Source organism: Anser brachyrhynchus (assembly GCF_964034855.1).
Source record: "Anser brachyrhynchus genome assembly, chromosome: 2".
Lineage (NCBI taxonomy): Eukaryota > Metazoa > Chordata > Aves > Anseriformes > Anatidae > Anser > Anser brachyrhynchus.
This window is the reverse complement of record NC_137695.1, coordinates 69,023,614-69,043,146: the sequence shown is the minus strand read 5'-3', so window position 1 is coordinate 69,043,146 and position 19,533 is coordinate 69,023,614. Positions and strand designations below refer to the sequence as shown.

The 19,533-nt window shown below is 42.0% G+C and overlaps 1 protein-coding gene across 1 annotated transcript; it reads left to right on the top strand.

The window, feature by feature from the left end:
- The first annotated feature begins 2 nt into the window (after positions 1-2).
- SMIM13 (small integral membrane protein 13) lies at positions 3-12,087 on the top strand. Its single transcript, XM_080578862.1, has 2 exons — positions 3-226; positions 8,400-12,087. The coding sequence occupies exons 1-2, from the start codon at positions 151-153 to the stop codon at positions 8,591-8,593; spliced, it is 270 nt and encodes an 89-aa protein (XP_080434988.1). The 5' UTR covers positions 3-150; the 3' UTR covers positions 8,594-12,087.
- Positions 12,088-19,533: the final 7,446 nt, after the last annotated feature.

The following is a 19,533-nucleotide window of genomic DNA, read 5'->3' as shown; positions in this document are numbered from 1 at the left end:
GGTGAGCTCCGCGCGCCGCCCTCAAGGCCCGCCTCGTCTCTGCTCTGTGGAGCGGCGGGAGGGGACGTTGCAGCTGCCAGCTCGCTTGGGGACCCATCTGGCTCCGCAACCCCTGGGAGCTGGCCTCTGCGAGAGGGGCGAGCGGGCAGCATGTGGCAGAGCATCGGGCTGACTCTGCTGGTGATCGTGGCCACCCTGGCCTGTGTGCTGCTCTTCATGCTGTGCGGTGAGTGGCCGCGGGGCGCCTCCGGAGAGGCTAAGGGCGCGTTGCCCTGCGGTGTGGGGGGGCTCGGGCCCGGGGGGGTGGGGGGGAGAAAAAAACCCTCCCGGACCTGTGCTGGGTGAGGTGACCAGGGTATCGGACTGGGAGTTCAAAAAGCCAGTCCCAAAATACAAGATAACCACCACCAAACCCAGCTGTGGTGCAGACCTGTGAGATGTGAATCCACCAGGCGTTCACTGCTCAAGGGATTTGTTTTTTGAAAACCAAGGGGGGTAACCTGAAGGCTCAGCTGACATTTAATACTTTTTTAAAAAGTTGTGCTCAAAACTGCATTGCAAAAAGATGTAGTAATATCAAGGGGCTAGGCAATGAAATGGCAGGTGAAGTCCAGTATTAACATCTATGGAATTACACCCATAAGAACTGAGAGGTATATGCATATGTAAATCATGTGGAGAAACTTAAGGGGTTCAAACTGAACTCTTACTATCCTGAACAGAGAATTAAATCAAGGCACTCTAAGAATTTTTCTAAAATACATTTAATTCTTTGTAGAAAGAACATAGGCAAATCAAATGTTAAGACATTTAATATAAAATAGAAAATGTCATTATATTGCTACAGGGATCTATCACGTGCCTGTATCTCAGTGTATTTCCGTTACCTTATTTATAGAAAAAAAATCTAGATTTCTTTTTTAAAGCATAGAATGGTGAGAGCTATGCAGTAATTTCTGGATGAAGAGATTCTAACTAGGTTAGAGCTGTCTAGCCTGGAAAACAGTTGAATGGTGGAAGGTGATAGTTTGAAACTGAGTAGAGTGAAAAAGGTGAACAGGGAATGGTTGTTCAATTTCCTTGTTACAGAGGAGCTGGAGTATATCAAGGTAAATGATCAGGCTTAAAAAAAAAAAGGAAAAATTATTCTTTTACAAAAAGAAAGGGGAAAATGGCAAGCTCATGAAGAATATTTTGGATTCTAAAACTTACCATTTAAAGTTCATAGAAGAAAGGTCCATCAACGTATTTAAGCCCTACTGCTAATGTTAAAGTAAGGGAACATCTGAAATACAGAGTATTGGGGGTAGGTGAGGCACGCTGTAAGCTTTCCCTCCTCCTGTGCTCTTTTCTCCTGTATCCCTTATTGTCCATTGTCACAGACTGAACAGTGACACAAGTGGATATCTGTTCTGAGATGGGTTTCGTGTCTTCAGTGGGTATTGTCTGGCCACTTTCTGTCTTTTGCAGGTGCAATGTATTTACTAGGCTTTCCATGCTGTCAGAGTACAGGTGAGAGATCAGTAATGCTGAAGGATAAGAACGACTTTGCAACGTACTGTTCAAAATCAGAAACATTTTCTCTAGGTGTTTCTGCTTTTGTCTCTGTATGACAAACAGTGTGAAGTGCCAAGGGATCTTTTTAACTTTGCCTGGTAACTTCTCTTTACTACTTCCTTGCTTAAAAATAGCAAAAGTAGTTAATAACTTTATTTTTAAATGGCTTATAAATACTTAGCAGTTTGGACTTCTGTATTCTGCGCTCAGATTTAATGAACACTATGCTTCAGATCTGTCCTCTGTATCTTGTTTTTAACAGTATCAGAGCTTATAAATTGATTGCTAAAATGTACCTAGATTTTAAAGGTAGTAAATGCAGGAAGCTGCTGTTTATATAGGGTGCAGGTGGTGCTGTAACTGTTACCCTGTCAGAAATGGCTAGGTAAGGTTTGATATGATTTATAGTATTGGTAATGGTATTTTCTTAGTTTTACACAGCATTTACTAATCAGTTAGTACTAGGATACTTCTAGTTCTTGTGCCAAGACTGTTACTGGAAACTATTTGAGGAAAAGTGGTGTCAAGACCACTATTAGGAGAAAATGAGTATAAACTACCTCCAATCAAATTATTTGTGCCTGTGATAGGCAGCTTCTTATCAACTTTTGTACTGTGGGGGTCTCTATTTGTAAATAGAGAGCTCCTGTCAGTCTCTATTTGTAAATAGAGAGCCTGTCAGTCTCCCAAGGAGATGAGGGCTGTATGTATGCCAGGATACAAGTAAATGCTAGCCAGTGAGGCACACAAGTTAATAGACAAACTTGAGACAAGGATGACCGGATATAAGCTGAAGTAAACTTAAGCTGATAAGAATATTTTATAGCCATCTGATGAGAGGTGTTTAACAGCTTCAGAAGAGGACTGCCAGGGTCAAAAGACTGATGAGCTGTTACTTGGATTTTGAGTGGGTTGTAAAAGGACTCATGGTGTGAATGCTTGCAGAGAACAATCTACTAAAATATCCAGATGTCCTAGGATTGTGTGAATTTCTGTTGCTTATCACAAATGCGATGGGATAAGCGCTATGAAAACTTCCTATAATGTTAAATTTCCTTCCAGTTACTTTTTTTCTGAAGTGAAAAGATAGTTTGTGCATTGAATTTTATCAGAAGTTATTAGGACCAGTTTATCAGAAATGTGAAAAGCAAATGATGATACCCGAATTTGGCATTTATGTCTATACAAATACACTGAGTTAGTGACCTGAGTTCTTTTTCTGTTTAACGCTTCTGTGTGGGAGTATTGCCATGGTGGTCGACAAGCTCCGTGGTTGGTGATAACATCAGACTCCTAAGGGTGAAGCCATGACGAATGTAAACAAGCTAGAAGGAACAAAGAAAAGTGATTCACGAGACCCTTGCTGTCTCAAACTGCTTCTTCTCCAACCGTTAAGACATGGAAGTGGCTCAGTGTTTGCTGTTGCCGGGCAAAGTTGTTAACTAATGAGTAGCTAGTGGGAAAGTACCACTTGTAGAGCCAATGCTATAAGAAGGGAGCCTGTCCTCAATAAAAATTATTGAAGTTATTGATCCCTAAAGAAACCCTGGTGTCTGTGCGGTCATTATGCCGCACTTCTGGATGCTTGCAATTGCCATTTCCAATCCTAATCTGAAATTGTTAGGAAGCACTGAAGGCTTGCTGCTAGTGAAATCTATTTGTAAACTGAGCACATCTGACATAGAAACCATTGAGAGACTACAAACATGTCTGGTTTTCAATCGCTCTTTTAAAAGTGGACCTAAGGTAACTTCCTTCCACTTCATAGCCATCTTTTCAGATTTCCTTTCTCTGGTTTCTCTCGTGGTCTCATTGCTTTTGTGCATTCCTTGTTGCTGGTAGGAATTTATGCACAGTGAAGGAGATAGGTAAGCAGTACATGAGTTCACCTCGGCTGATGTTCTATTCTATCCTCTGTGTATTTGTTTTATTTTCCCAATGTATTAATGCATATAGTCCGATGAAGGTGCAGAAGTGCCTTCAGGGGAAGAGATAGGCATGTTCTTCTTATTCAGCAAGTGAGGCTGATGAGATGGGGTTTGAGACATGAGCTTAAAACAAAAATAATGTAACTTTGATTGCTGAAACAAGTGTGTCTGGTTTGCCTCACAAGTCTGAATTCATTTGCAGATGGGAAAACATCTGAGCCTTAAATTCTGCCTGAGTAACTCTTCTATAATGTTTTGTTTAAACAGTTTTGTAACTATCTTAAATGACATAATCCTGTGAAATACCTCAAAAGATGAGGAAAGCCATGCCTGAGTAGGCTAGCAATAAAAAGAAAATACCTTTTCATTTGAAACTGAAATTTACAACTGTTAAAAATGGAAGACTGGAAGAGAGCAAGCTTCCTTGCATCAGTCAGCAGGTGATCTGGTGTGAAATAAGGAGCAGGCTTAGGGAACAGCACAGACCCAAGCAGTGTGTCGCTGACAGCAGACATCAGGTGACAGCAAAGGTGTTCTCTGGGGAAGTGCATTACATGCCTCTTAAAAAGGCACAGCGTTAAAGTGATTTGCCTGTTGTAGAACCTTGTTCTCCCAAATTTCAGTTTAGCCTCTAGAGCTGTGTGTTGTTTTTTTTCCCCCATCTGTAGCTGTTAAGATTTTATGTGGTGGGCACTTCAGTGTTTGAATACAAGCAAGTAACTCTTGCACTGTTACTGCATCACCTTCCTTCCTTTCTTGGACCAATGTATGTTTTGCATAAGAAAATTCAGGTTATTTTACACCAGCATTCCACATTATCCGTTTTGGCTTTTTGTGCTTATCTTCCTGATTCAAATGGAAGAGGAAAATGTGTTCCAGTAAAGAAAATCCTCCCGCTGTTTATGTTTACATGCCAACATAAGGTGAATGAAAGTTATGGACCCGAGACTTGTGCCCGTGAGCACCTGAGGAGGAGTAATGTGGCATCAGATTGCTTTGCTTCTTTCCCCTTTACAAAAGAACTAGGAGTCAGTATGGGAGGTAGCAGAAAAGGTAGCTTTATTGAAACTTGGTCAAATTAAAGTTGTCATGACAGCTTTATTGCAAAGATGATGCATGCTTTTGAGTCAGTAAATGAGCCTTTGAGTCATGGTCCCATCTTTGCAAACAAATTGCATCACCATTTGTAGGAGGGGTGACATACTGATGGCACGATGCCAAGCGTGGCTTAAATGTCTCTGGCTGGCACCTAGCCGTGGCGTTTTAAGTGGCTCCCAGCTTACAACTCTATAGAGGTTGGAAGCTGCTACTTTGCCTAAATGCTAGTTGCAGCAGACAGACTTTCCAGGCTCTCTGGATTTAGGTATCTGCTATACCGAGAGCTGGAGCCCCTGCTGTGTGTTGCAGTGGTGTACCCTTGTCCTAGCTTGCTTCTTAGAGAGCAGCTTCTTTCACCGGTTAGGGTAAAATATTACGTGTCACCCCTGCTAGTTGGCTGAAGATGTATTGTGCCAGTGCTGTTTGACTGTCACAGATTCAACCAAGCTGAGAATGACTTAAAAAGGCAAAGCAAATGGCTAAAGAAGACAACACTGATTCCAGTCAAGTATTTTGTGTGTGGAGATGAACCAGTAGGACTTCTTTGAGTGGCCTGAACAGACTGGAAACTTCTTAGATGCAAACTGGTGGTGCCAACTACCTGCCTGGCATCGGCTCTACAGCAAAATAGTGGCAAAGCTGAGATGCATAATAGGAGAGTGGCCTTTCTGTCCATTCTTGTTTAAAAAAAAATAAAATACACTAAATGCACTCTGTAGTTGACAGTTAAAAAGTATGGGGTTACAATTTTGCAGTGTTCTTAAGAGGCTTAAAAATTGGTAAAAGATGCATTGCCATCTCATTTGAAAGTAACTTGGTACTTCAAATCTGCCTCCAGGCTTTGTCTTTTGTTTGTGTTTTTTTTTTTGTTGTTTTTTTTTTTTTGTTTAATAGTGTATTTACTCAATACTGTTGCTGGAGAGTCTCTTTTGCCCTGATAAACTTGCTTCAATTCTTTACTAGTCTGGTTATTTCTGAGAAGTTTCATTGGAGTGTTTGGTAACTGCGAGGCGACAGGGAGTCTCAGCTGAAGAGGCAGCTTTAACTGGATTCAGATGAGTTTATGTGTTTGGGGGATGTTTTAAAAAAACTTTCCATCCAAGTTGGCACTGTGATGAGAACAAGTGAAGGAAAGGAATCTTTCTACCTTGATTACCTTATACCACAGTGTCTGTGGTGTAGTTTGGCAGATCTGGGGAGTCTTTCATGTGGAACCAGCTGGGGTGCATGTGGGGAGGGATGTGCCTCCAGGAGAGCACCGTACCGGGAGGAAGATCAGAGAAGAAGACCAGGAGGCAGCAATGGATGGTGACGTGGCAGAGACAGGGTAAACCTGAATTTATTTTTACAACTCCTGAGCCCAGTTGCCCCTCCCACTGTCAGTGGGTAAGCCTCTTGTAATTCTGTTTTCAATGCACTGCATCGTGGCTCACATCTCCTGCCTGGTCCTGCTGGTCAGGTTGGTTGTAACGGCCTTCAGTGTTTGCTTTTGTCCAGGTTGTAATTCTGTGTAAGTGGCCTGTTTGCAGTGATAAAGGAAGCATATGAAGCTCTTTACCCAGCCAAAGTTAATTACCTCACTTACTGACCTGTTTGTTTATATCAAATATACTCCGGTGCTTCTGTCAAGTGTCCTACAACTTTATTTTGGGGGAGGCCCTGAATATTTTGGCTTTTTCTTCCTTGGGGTGTTCTCTGGAAGTAATGTATGTATCTGACATGAATTCACTTGAAGGTATTTTAGGAAGGACCTTTTGAAAAAGGCAAGTTGTGGCTGAGAGCTTCATGCACCCTCTGTCCCCATCTCCTTAAGTGAACGTGATAGAACACTCTGCATGCTTTTCATGCACTTCTCGGTTCAGTCTCCCAAATTTCATCTCTCAGCAAACTGTGGAATTGAAGATGCTTGTAACAGTTTGTAATATTCTGCTCAGGTCTCACTTTCACCTTTCCTGTATTCATTGGGAATATTTTGTTTTCTTTCCCATGCAGACTGGAAGTGAGCATGGCTTTTGGAGATTTGATTACTTTTTTTTTAATGAGGTTTAGAGCCATGAGAAAAATGGATCGATTTATGGTCTTCGAAGTTGACAAAATATTGTAGATCCCAGAGACCTTAAATACCACTCAATGGGAACAATCTTCAGAAGTAGAGGTAATTTTTACCTCTAGATATGCAAAAACACAATAAAAGAGCCATTTTCATTTTTCTTTTCTAGATACAGGGGTTTTAAAGTATTTGTGAGACATCAGATTCAATTTATTCACAAATCGTTTAAAGTTTTAGATGTTAACAGAAAAGGAAATACTTGGAGTAGGCCTTGGGAATTAAGTTGGATCTTAAAAGGTTGTCATGTCTTCCTCTAGCTGACCCTGGTAGCAGAGAAGTTCTGGAAATTAAAAGTCTACAGGATGAGAAGAGTATTCTAGGACAGAGGGGAAGGGTGGGGTCTTGCTTTGTCCTAAGTAATGGCTCTTTCACCTTGTCCTGACTCCAGTGACAGAAGAGGGAGAAAAATACAGGTGCTGTGGTTATACAAGTGCCACTTGTTCGTGTTTCACCTTGCTTAATATGCCTGTTGCCTAGGCTCAGAAATCTGTTTCTGCTGACAGCTCTGTTGCTGGGGGAACAGCTTTCCCTAGTTGTGCAAAATAGGGCTGCTAATATTTGCAGGTGTCAGCAGTACAGGCTTGAATGGCAAAACCTTCAGATTGGGAAAAGGAGTGTTAATTTATAGCTCTGACTGAGATAAATGGTTTTGATATTGCAAATGATGCTTATATATAGCATATGCCTTTGGATCACAGCTCCAATTTTATCCTACTTATCTGTGAAATACACAGCTAAGTGACGCTTCTAAGCTATAGATAATGAAACTTGACTGGCCAGCTAGAGGGAATGGGATAACTAGTTCTCAGCTTGGTACAGCTCCAGCCTCTCTTTATCAAAGTGCTTAGATAAATGAGAATTTTATAAAGAAGGTTCTGGGTTAGGTTTAGATAAAAATACATCTGCTTTTGTAAGTGTTGGCTATCTGTTCTGGAAATGCTGACTTAAGAGCAAGGAGGTGGTGGATTTTAAATATTTTTAGAGATTCTAGAAATGTGACTCTCTCAGCTGTAAAATTCACTTGTGTGGTTTTGAGACCAAGAATGTTTCTGCATTGGAGTAGAACTAAATGTTATACAAATTTACCTGATAATGTTAATTTTACTTTAATGGAACTTTGGTGTGGTGAGAAAACACTGAATTTGGAGGATGTTGTCTTTTAGTGAATTATGATAAGGAAGTTATGTATTTAATGTAAAACATGGCATTAAGTCTCCAAGTGTGCCTAATGTAATGCAGCTTTTAAAAGGTGGTTTGTCCTGAGTGTGATGTTTGCTGAGGGAGCATAGGAACCCCACTGCTACTTTTTTACAGTGCCTACATATTGAATCCTGTCGCCTTGCTTTAGATGTAACCACAGAAGTTCCTTTTCTCCTGCCAGCTAAGGTCCATGCCTTTGCACTGGTGTAATCACCTGCTTATTGTTTGCTGTGGCACTGCAATTAAGAATATGTTCAGGTTCTTGCCTGGAGCTTAGAATATTTGCTTCTGGATGAGGGCAAACTTGATCAAGCTGAATAGTTGCATACAGGACTGTGAAAAGGGGTGAGTGGGTGTGGAGGGGGAGGGAGGGATGCTGGGGTTAAGAGTAATCAAGGTGGCACTTGATTATTTTTTTCTCCCTTTTCTGTTGTGTTTTGCCTGAGAGCTGCCTATCGATGTGTGTGAAGTAACTAAGTGGTACCTTTTTTCTTTGTCTCCTGCAGGCTGGTATGTGGTCTGGCAATTGTTTTTGTCTAAGTTCAAATTCCTGAGAGAATTGATAGGTGATACAGGGTCCCAGCAGGGGGACAACGAGCCTGCAGAGACAGAAGCTGAACAGGAGACTCCACCCTCACCACAGAGAAGTAGACAGAAATCTGCTCGACAGCGAAGGGCACCTGCAGAAGAAACAACTTAAAATACTACATTGAACTTCTGGTTAACTATGAATGGTTAAGCACCTCTGCGCTGTGTTGTTCAATGGCTTGACCGTAATGAAAAACTGACCTGAGAGGTAATATTAATACCTGTGGACCTTTGCTTCGGAACTGTCAATACTTGCTACTTCGGTAGAGGTTCAGGGAGAGCTTCAGCAGCAAGTCATAGAGTACTGTAAGAAATGAGGGGTGGAGAGGGATCTCCATCAGAAAAATGTTGAGCTGCTGTAGCTCCGGTCCCTGTGCACAGATGAAAAACAGGTCCTGGACCATAGGCTTAGCCTTTGCATTTGTCTGAACATAATAAATGTTTCAGAGTTGAAATGGTTTCTAAATTATTTTTTTCTTTACAGCACTGCAACTACATGTAGTGAAATTGAGTTTTATTTCTTTAGCTATATATGAATGTATATTCTTTTCAACCTTGAGAATGTGTGTGAACTTGAAAAACAGTTGAAAGAATATCCTGCTTTAGAAAGTATTCTAAAGTGAAACTGTTATTTTCTTATCTCTATATAAGTATAAATGAAATATGAAAAAACAATATTAGGTGAACATGGGAGGTTTTAATTGTTTCCTTAAAATAAGGCAGAAAAGGAATCGGGTCATAAGATTTGTTTTCTTGCTTTTGGCATAAGAACGGTTACAGGTAGAACAATCGTGATAGATTTCTGTATGTTCTTCCTGAACCTCTTACTCCAAGTCCAACTTATGTTGGAGAGGGGAAGATGCCTAGGTTATGTACCTATGGTTTAGTAATCTGAAGTGTCATCTTTGGCTCTTGAATACTAAGTACTTTTCTAGCTCACCTTGAACACTCTTACATCAGGTATTTGGTACCAGACCTAACTTTTTCTCTGGAACCAGTGAAGGCATTCCGACCAGTTTGGTAGATGTCACTCTAACACTTTGATATTGTTACAGCAATGAATTTAATGAATTTGGTACCTCATGTTTGGTGGGGGACTTGCTGATCTTTACCAGTAATGAGCTCCTGGTTTTTGAGAATGAGTTATGCAGCTATTCTGACGCTTCAGTTCAGAATTAAGAGCTCCAGTTCTGTTTATCTAGCCACTCTGAAGACTGATGCGTGAGATCTTTGGGAAGAAGAGGACCATGCATGTTCCACCTCCGTGTGCATGGTGTGGGGAACAATCAAAATGTCTATTTCATGAACAGCCTCAGTTTTCTCTCAGAACCTGGATATGTGGTATTGTTTGGATCACTGTTCATTGTATTAAAACAAACACAAAAACAACAACAACAAAAACTGTTAAACAGGACTACAAAATTGATCTTGTACTTGCAGCTGTTACGAAGTTTAAACCTGTAACTTCCAAACTTGTGGTTTTAGTTCACTTATGCAGCTAAAAGCAGCAACGTTTAAGTTTTTCATTAAGTAGACCTACTTCTGGGAAAAGAGCACTTCTTTGGTGCCTTTGTTTTAATTTGTCATCTCTGAATACTGTTTGAAAGTTACTGAGAGTATTCACCTTATAAATGACTTGGATGCTTGAGCATTAAGATATGTAAGATCAGCCTGGACCTTCCTTTGGAACCTGAAAGTCATTGTTTTAGTTACTAGCATGTACGTATAAGCATGCTTTGTATCACAGGGTTGTACTTTAAAGCATGACTAGACAGTACACATATCCTTGAAACACATGCAGAAATATAATAAGTCTCCTTCCTCTCTCCTGACTGCTGACAAGGGAATTTTTAATATTTTCTTCGCTAGTAAAATTCCCGTTTACTCAAAATGAGCAAAAGCAATCAGGTTCTTTTCCTTGTTGCTTTCGGTTGATTGCATTACACAACTTATTGTCACAATATTCTTGTGTCTGTATGTCTTTTTCACATGATGAGACTTTCAGCTCAGCAGTACTAGCCAAATCCTGGAGCATTTCTCTGAAGAAAAATGTTTAGCATCTTTGTCTTGGAGCTTTGCTAATATGGGCTTACAAACAAAGAATTTTTTTTTTTTGTCCTGATGTAGAATATTGACACTCCACTGCACTTTACTTTTGCCTAGACATAAATCCACTGAAGAAGGCAAAATGCTTATGCTTGTAATATCTCCATCTGAGATAAGGAACAGTTAACTCAGTCTCTGCTTCTGGTAGCTGTGAAGAAATGCAAAGTTACAGTGATATATGTAGCTATCCAGAGTAGTTCTAAAGGTGCAAGAATCAAGACTCTGGAGCAAGTTAATGAAGGAAGATCCATGCAGGTTTGAATGTTGACAATGATTAAATATGCAATTAGATGGTAGTTTAAAGCTAATGGGTGTAGAATCTCTGGGTAGTTCATCTGCTCTAGCCAAGCAGTTCCCTTATTTGCAGATTGTAAGTGTACATTTCACTCCCCAAAATTATTTTCAGTCTCTTTTAAACAGCTGATGCTATTTTTTTAAAGTTGCTGTGACATAGCTGCCAATAACACTATCTGCTTAGTGTATAACATTTGTGATCTTACTAGTACTTATAAGCCAGAGGCTTATATTATGAGGTTAGGAAGAATTCTATAATACTGGTATCTTCAGTCAATATACAGTTTTTCCTGAGAGTCTGTAGTAAAATCTCTGTGCAGGGCACTTCATGCAAACCTGTAAAAATGAAGCTGTGTGTGTGCAAGCATACTCATGATATAAGACCTGGGTTGTGATTGCTGGCAGTCCAATATACTCATGTCTTTGAATATTTTTACCAGTGTACTTCTGAACTGTTACTGGTGGATAAGCACTTAACTTTGAAATGACCTATTCAAGTCTGAAACCTTATGAAGGCAACATGTTATGTGGTTGGTCTTGTTTTGTTTAGTAGGAGCTATTTTCAAAACTGTTCATTGCCTTATTGCTGCAGCCATTCTCTTGAATGTACTTTGGGTTGGTTATTTTAAATATATTCATATCACTTTTGTTGCGGGGGCCACGTAACTTTTGAATAAGCAGTGATTACTTGCATTGTATGTAATTAGTTTATTGAAAACACTTACTGCCAGGAAGGCTGGAACAAATATAGTACAGAGTGGTGAAAGAATATAGAAAACGTATTGTTAAAATAGCAGAGTATAGACAATTGTTGCTGAATTGCATAATTCAGACCTGTTAGGGAGCCACTAAGGTTGTTATAGTGGTGATCTATCTAATGTTTGCCCATAAGGTTAATTCTATGCAGTTCATCCACTGAGCACTGCTGCTGTAGCTGTTTGCAGTAAATGCCATATACCGTGCTGCAATTTGTGAGCAACTTGCTGCTTAACATCAGGTTTTACACTGAACTATACCTGTGTATGTAATTCTGTCTTGATTGGAAATGACCAGCATAAAAAAAAAAAAGTGCTTAATGTGGTCATTTGCTTCTTCAGTGTTAAAATACTGTACTTAAAGCTTCTGTGGTTGTCTGTTTTCATCTGTTTAGCTCTTGTTTTAACTGATTGCACAGATAAAAAATAAAATAACCAGACTTGTTGCAAATACTTGATCTGAGTGGGTTTCTGGCTCTCTTTGGAACAGGATTTTTTTCTGTAGAATAAGACTTCATATGAGTGTACAACACTACAAAAGAGGACTTCTCAGAAGTCAGATTCTAGCTGGCATAGTACCTACAGATGATTTCATCCTAAAAGCCAGGTTAGTATGTGTCTTTTAGGTCAGTAGTTATTACAGATGATTTTTCTGCATTGCTCTTGAAAGCTGTCATTTGATTTTAGCAATTAAAGAAAACAACTCCTCTTTCCTTTGTTCTTGGTACTTTTAAGATTGGTTACTGATTTAAAGTAGGAAGGTCTAATAGTTTGGAATTGAGGATGTTGTACAGGAGAAGAAAATGTGTGTGCTTCTCCCTGATTGCTTCTGTTAAGTAAAATGCGCATGTTGAGTCCTGAGTGTTTGTTGCCATAAAATTCCTTTAATATTGCGAGAACGAGATGTTCTGCTGTTGTCCTACTCTTCTCATTTGCAGAAAGGGCCTACTAACAGAGTACAGTAAAATGCTATGGCATTAGGTAACTTGGGCACTTGAGGGTTTTTTGACTTCAAAAAGTCTGAGTTGTAGATAGGGGTGTGTTTGTGAAGGGGGGGTTAGAGATAGGTGGGAGTGATACGTGATTGTTTACAAGTATCAGATGTTCATAAAGCACCTGCTTGCTGTTCTGCTTGGTGCTGACCACAAGGAAGCACATAACGGTCTGCTCCAGGAAGATAACTAAAGCTGCTGCTCTGTAACTCTGCTCTGCCCCAAGCTCCCTAGCAGGCCATCATTGCCGGCAGTGCTCCTTCCACACAGGTACTTGTGTGCAATCCTTGAGGTTCTCATGGCCATTATCCAACACAAGGAGATCAGGTAGTCTTTGTAAAACAAGCTGGGTTTCATCTTGCCTTGGTTATACCTATGTGGCCTTGGTTAAACCTATGTGAAGACTTTTACCTAGGATTAGACTGGGAGTTGGTACTGTAAGGATGCTGGGTTTCATATCAAAACTTAAAGACGTGTATATTGCTGTACTCTTCATGTAGACCAGAAATTTGTGTGTTTTGAGCATCTGTACTGTACATGTACACTGTTTGTGATGTACTTCCTTCTAGCATGGCTTGTGTGCTTTGCCACCAGGACTCTGCCAGTGCCATTGAACTTGGAAGGGTGAGAAGACATGTCCTGTATTGGGGGCTGTGGCCTGATAACTATTTACCTGCAAATCCTTCCCAGCTGGGGCTGTGTGTGTGCAGTACGATGCAGGCAGCTGATTCTCGTTCCTTCCATTAAAACTTGCAGTCTTCTATGCAGAAATCTGTGCTGTGAAACCTGTGACTGGAGCTTCAATTGCCTTGCCTTCACTGGAGTAACTTAGCAAACCAGGAGGTGTGTGCACCCTACATCCTGCTCAAAACTGCTGCAGTGGAGGGTAGCTTGTTATATGTGATATTAATATCTCCTCTGTGCTGGAGGATTTGAATGGCTCGTTAGGATTTGAAAGTCTGGTATCAGCAAATACAAATTTCACTTTCTGGATCTCGTTCTCAGTTTTTCTGTTGACTTTCTGTATTAGCCTCTTAATTTGCCAAAATCACAAGGTTTATTTGACATTTGCATCATTTAATTACCAGCAATTACATGTACAAAACGGTATTTGTTTTATACTTTCTAAAGGATTCAAATACTGAGGGGAGGCTTGACTTTTTCCGTACCCTTAGTTCCAAGATGTCCTCATGTTCCTCTTAAGTGCTGCAGTAATAGTGTGGCTATCAGGAAAGCGCTTACCTCTGGACTGGCTTCTCAAACAGGTGAATTGTGCCTGTCTTGTCTGAAACCTGGAGGATCTTGTTGCCAAAGGTGGGTGAAAAGGGAGCTTGGGGCCCAGCTGTTCACCACTAGATGGCGTGGGCCTTCAAGCTTTGCAGGTAGAGGGCACATTGCAGGAGACCTGTTGAGCACCCACACATCAGTGCACCCAGTGCGGTCAATCACCTTTGCTGTCCCTGTTTTTAGCGATCCCGGTGGAAATCCTGGTGGATCTTGGCTGGGAGGAACAGGGACATCCCCTTGCAGGGAATGCCTTCCTGCTATTTGCCTACATGTCTCGTGCCAGGAAAGCTATGAACTGTGTGTAGAGTCCTGTGCCTGGGGTAATTGCATGTTGTTTTGCAGTAGAGGATCACTGGATAATTTTTTTTGTCAAAGAAAGTGACCTCAGAAATGATCTGCCTCAAAGGAAATCCCAAAAGTACCAAGAGGGATCTGCTTTTCTTACTGCTTGCCATAAAATAGAAGCAGCATTTCTTTACCTCTCTGGGTTATGAACATACTGTAACGTTGTAAAGACCAGCTTAAAGAAATGGGTTAGTTTTTCATGTTTATTTTTTTCTGGACTAATCATAGGAGTAAACTGTCTACTGTCCAGATCTCTTCAGAAACAACCTGCTGTTGCATTTCTCACCTTTCTTATGGTTTCACTGCAGGGATGTGAAGTGAAATGACAGCCCACCAGAGCTGGTCAAAATCTTCCTGGTTACGGAGCAGCTGTTTTCTGGCTGTAAAACCAAGACTTATGATGTGCTCACTTAATATTAGCCTTGCAGGGAAGGTTTTAATACTAGGCTTGGGGGTAGAGAGCCTGTGTCACGTTTTCTTTGTAATGAAGACAGAAATCCTTGAGAAGAGCAATGAGATACAGATGTAGTGGGAGCCTTGCTAGCTTGTGAGTCATCCTGCTGATTCAGGCAAAGGGAGAAACAGGGAGCATTTTGTTGGTGTCCCTTTGAACCCTTTTTGGTCTTTCAGGCTGTATGGCTTGCCAGGGAAAGAGGGCTTATTGCAGCTGTGTCTGTGTCCAGGCTACATGCGTTTCTCCTTCAATCCATCTCTTAAAGACTGAGCTCAAAGACACCATGTCCCTGCAGGTTTCCTGTAAGTAAGGAGTGGGTGGAAAGACAGGAAGGCTTCAGGTCAGCTGTGCACAGGAGTTTGTGTATAAAGGTAGGGTTAATGCAGGGCTTCCCTTGCCCTTCTGCATTGGAGCCATTCATGTGCTGCTTGGGCCTGGAGGGCTGCTGCTCTTTTTAACAGTTTTTAGCACTTGGCAAGAGAGCCTCTTAACAAAAGTAAATATGTTGGGAATAAACTGGGCTGTCTGCAGTCACCTAGCAGGTCAGCATCTTGCAGGATCCATCCACCACATCAGTGGAAGCTCCTTTGATGCTGTATGGGAGAGACATCTCCCTGTGATCACAGTCCACACCTATCTCCAGCAATGGCACTAGATTTCCTCCTCTGTCCCATGCCCTTCCTGAGAGGAACTGAGAGTTCATGTTAGATGAGCCGCACTTGTCCTCAATACTTCAAGCAGGACTGGAGGATGCTTCAAAAGTAATTCTGGGAGATCGGGTGAGCTTGTCCCATTCTAGCAAAAGGAAGAAAGTGTGCTGAGAGAAGGAGAGGGTGCAGTGGTGGGGTTTGGTGTGTGCTTCCTGCACTGGGAAGAAGACGCAATAGACTGAGTTTCATTAATAGCCATCATGTTTACTACTACTAATGACAGTAAGAGGCCAGCATTTGGTGCAGCGCAGGGGATGAGGTTGCAGCCTTCCCATTGCCTGAGACCTTCTGCATGCTGAGAGGCTGGTGTGTTTTGGAGCTGGGCTTTGCTTTCATGTTTTGTGCTGCTGTCAGCAGGTGCGAGACTGTCCCACCTGGGCAAGGAAGCTGTGGAAAGCTCATCAGTCTTCCTACTTGTGCAAAAGGTAGGGCTTGGAAAGCCTTTGGGTTTTCTGTTGTGTTTTGGTTTGTTTTGTTTTTTTTTTGCATTCCCTCTGCCTGCAGTACAAGGGCAAGAGATGAATCAAGTCTGGAGGACTTGCTGCTGTGAGCATGAAATAGGTTTTTAAAGATATATATGCATCTCAGCTGGTGAGGGGGCCACAGCTGTGGCTGCTCTGATAATGAGGCTGGTGCCTTCGTCTTCACGGCTGTGGACAAGCATCCCTGCTGGGGAAGGGAAGGCTGCTGCTGCAGTCCTTGCCTGGGTGCCTGTTGTGCAGTTTCCTTCTGGGAAGCCATGGGTGCTTTCTGGTACAAAACATTGTGTTTCACTTTTCTGCTTCCATTATTCTTCTTTAAAAAAAAAAATTCCTTGTAATTCCTTGTAAAAGTAATTCCTTGTAAAAGGGTCGGAATTGTTGCTCCAAAGGCTTTTGTTTGCTGTATAAGAGATACCATAGATAGCCTTGAGCTCCTGTGCTGCTGCCCTGTCATGGAACCCTGACCAGAAAGTTAGATGTAATGGCTCCATATGAAAAATGTGAAATGTGGGAGTTTATTCCCTTTGCTAGCACAGCTGGAGGAAGATCTGTCTGCTGGAAAACCAGTGAGCTGCAGCAATTTGGGTTGTGGTAAGGGTCTGGTAACTAGTGCTGGCCTGTCTGTGCCTTTGTCTTCCCAGACAGTAGTACCATGGGTTTGTGGTATAGGAGCAGTTTCTGTGTCCTGATGCTCCCATCTTAAGTGTGCTCTGGTTAGCTGTTGATGAGCACAGTGCCCCAGTACCTTGCTCGTTATTAATGTGCTACCAGCTGCCCCTGCAGTTTGTTGCATGGGCAGTTTCTTTGCTTGTGCCATCAGATAAAGCATTGAGAATAAGCCGAGACTGTTTCCAAATATCGTGCACTGTAGAAGACTCGTTTCATTGAATGTGTGTACTCACTAAGGTACGTATTGTTTGCCGAATAATTGTCATGTTCATGCTGATACGGAACAAAAATAGGATGGAGGCCTATATGCTGGCCGTCAGGAAACAGTAAATGACGATCTTTCATAACGTGTTTCTAATTAGTAAAAGAAAATAAAATCACTGTCAGAAAGTCATTTTGAAACCCACACTTTGAAATTGTATGCTATACTGTAAGTAATTGTATGCGGTAATGTATGTAAAATAGAAGTTCTTTCAGCCTTCTTATTTTTTTGTGATTCAGCCGTTGTCATGCCTGCAGGCTGGCAGCTGTGGGCTCCTACCAGAGCCCCTGGTGACTGCCTGGGCTCAGCCCTGCTTCAAGCAGGGAGCTGTCAAGAGAAGAGATTTGATGAAGCCTCAGCACCAAAGCTTTGATTTACTGACACCAGGCTCCCTGGTCCTGGGGAAATCCACAAGCTTCTACGGTGTTTTAGCTTGTGACTCCAGTTAAACTCCATATGTAGCTGCGCCAAGTTACAGGAGATAGATACGGGATTTGTCATGTTAGGATCCCGCAATGTGATCGTTTGTTGATGAGCCACTTAACTGAGCTGCCTGTAGAGGCTTGAGGAGATGTAAACAATGGAGCTTGGAGAGAGTTTATCTCCTGCTAAGGTAGACTTAGTCATACAGATCAGGCTTTACTGAGCCTATTTCTCTCTATTCAGTTTAAGGAGAGCCCTGGTGATTGCTCATGTGCAAATGTCTTTAGATGAGCAAGACAAGTCACACCTGGGGTGTCTTACACTAGGAGAAGAGATGAACTGACCCAAACCGGGGCACTTCTGAGTACACCACTCCTAGAGAGAAGAAAAGAGGGAACAAGGAGTAGGCTCTCATTTGTATCTCTGCCTTCAAGCAGCTTTACTCCTTGGGTGGAGCTGGTGGTTATTCATACTGCTCACAGCTGCAGGATTCGTCAGTGTGTGTAGCATCGAGAAAAGACTTCCAAGATCATCTAGCCCAGCCACCAATGTCACCCACTAAACCATGTCTCTAAGCACCACGTCCAACCTTTCCTTAAACACCCCCAGGGATGGTGACTACCACTTCCCTGGCAACCCATTCCAATGCCTGACCACTATTTCTGAGAAGAAATGTCTCCTCATTTCCAACCTAAACCTCCCCCGGCACATCTTGAGGCCATTCCCTCTAGTCCTATCACTAGTTATCTGCGAGAAGAGGCTGACCCCCAGCTCCTCACACCTTCCTTTCAGGTAGTTGTAGAGAGCAATAGGGTCTCCCAAGTGCCTCCTCTTCTCCAGATTAAATAACCCCAGTTCCCTCAGCTGCTCCTCATAGGCCCTTCACCTGCTTCGTAGCCCTTCTCTGGACATGCTCCAGGGCATTTGATCAGTTTTCAACAGGGAAAAAAAAAAAATATATATATATATCTTTACCAGAGTATTTGGGGCTACAAATCAAGAATAAAAGTATTTTAGAAAACAGTAGAGAAACATACCTAGAGAACAGTATTTAAGTTACCAATTTGTACAAAATTTCTGCTATAGGTGAGCCATCCACAAAGCAGGACGGTTGTTTCTAAACTACACAGGAACAAAGACCACCACAGTGTTCAGGACTTCACTCAGGAGACTAGGCGATTCATAATTAGTCTATTTAAAGTTCCTCCTGCTGCTGCTGCAGGGTGAAAATGCTGGATCCTGTGTCCACCTCCTGCATATGTGCACAGGGCCATGACGTGTCCTGTGAAGTGCAGCCCTGCTCTGGGAATGTCCTTTCACTCATCGTACTAGTTCCTATAAAAGCAATGCGAGTTGCCAGCAGGGCTGTGCTCATTCCTGAAGTAAATCTGTTACCAGCGTCTCAAGCGACAAGTGACAAAAGCTACAGGTTGAGCAGTGCAAAATACATGTGATTGTTCTCATTTATCAAAAATTAATTTCTCTTTGAAATACAGCACAAAAAAAGCCCAGTTAAGTTAACTTCTCCCCTTCTGGAGTGCAAGTTAATTACAGGTACCAGTTTCTAGCTTAAATCGCCTCCTGAGATAAAGGCTTTTGGCTGAGCTGCTCTCACCATCCTTCGTAAAATCAAAGCACAGGGTGGAAAAACAGAACAGTGTAAGTCCATTTTTGTTTTTCATGTTCATGGCCAGTCACTCTCGTGGCTTTTTATCTTTGAGTTTAGCTGGGAATAAAGCCAGGCTTGAATCAGTGTGTGGGGGAAATGCCCCGGAGCCTTCTACCTGCACAAAGAGTTTAAAGATTGATTCATTTCTGCAAGGCTGCTTGAAGTCAGAGCAAGCTGCTATTTTTTCCTTCTTCTCTGCTCTCCTCTTGCAGACCTTTCTGCATGTCCTTCACTGCAACCTTCATTGTAAAATGAAGCCTGTTTTTGCCTCTGCATAAACAGCAGATGCTTCTGGGAATTTTTCTCCTTCATCTTCCTGGCTGAAAATGGTTCAGGTAGCCCTGGCTGCAGGGCTGAACGGGGTAAAGTTAGTTAAGTGGGAAGCTACAAATTATTTCTTGCATTTGGGATCATGCAGCTTGGCCTTAAAGAGCTCCAATCGCTTTTCCTGTAATTAAGGGAAATTACAGGGAAGCAGAAAAATCACCCTGATCTCATAGGACAACCCCCCTGTGCCGCAGCAAGGTTTTACATCCCTCCTTCGGCCGGCAGCACGCGGGTGTGAGCGTGTGTGGAGCCAGGGAATCATGATGTTGTTGGGGTT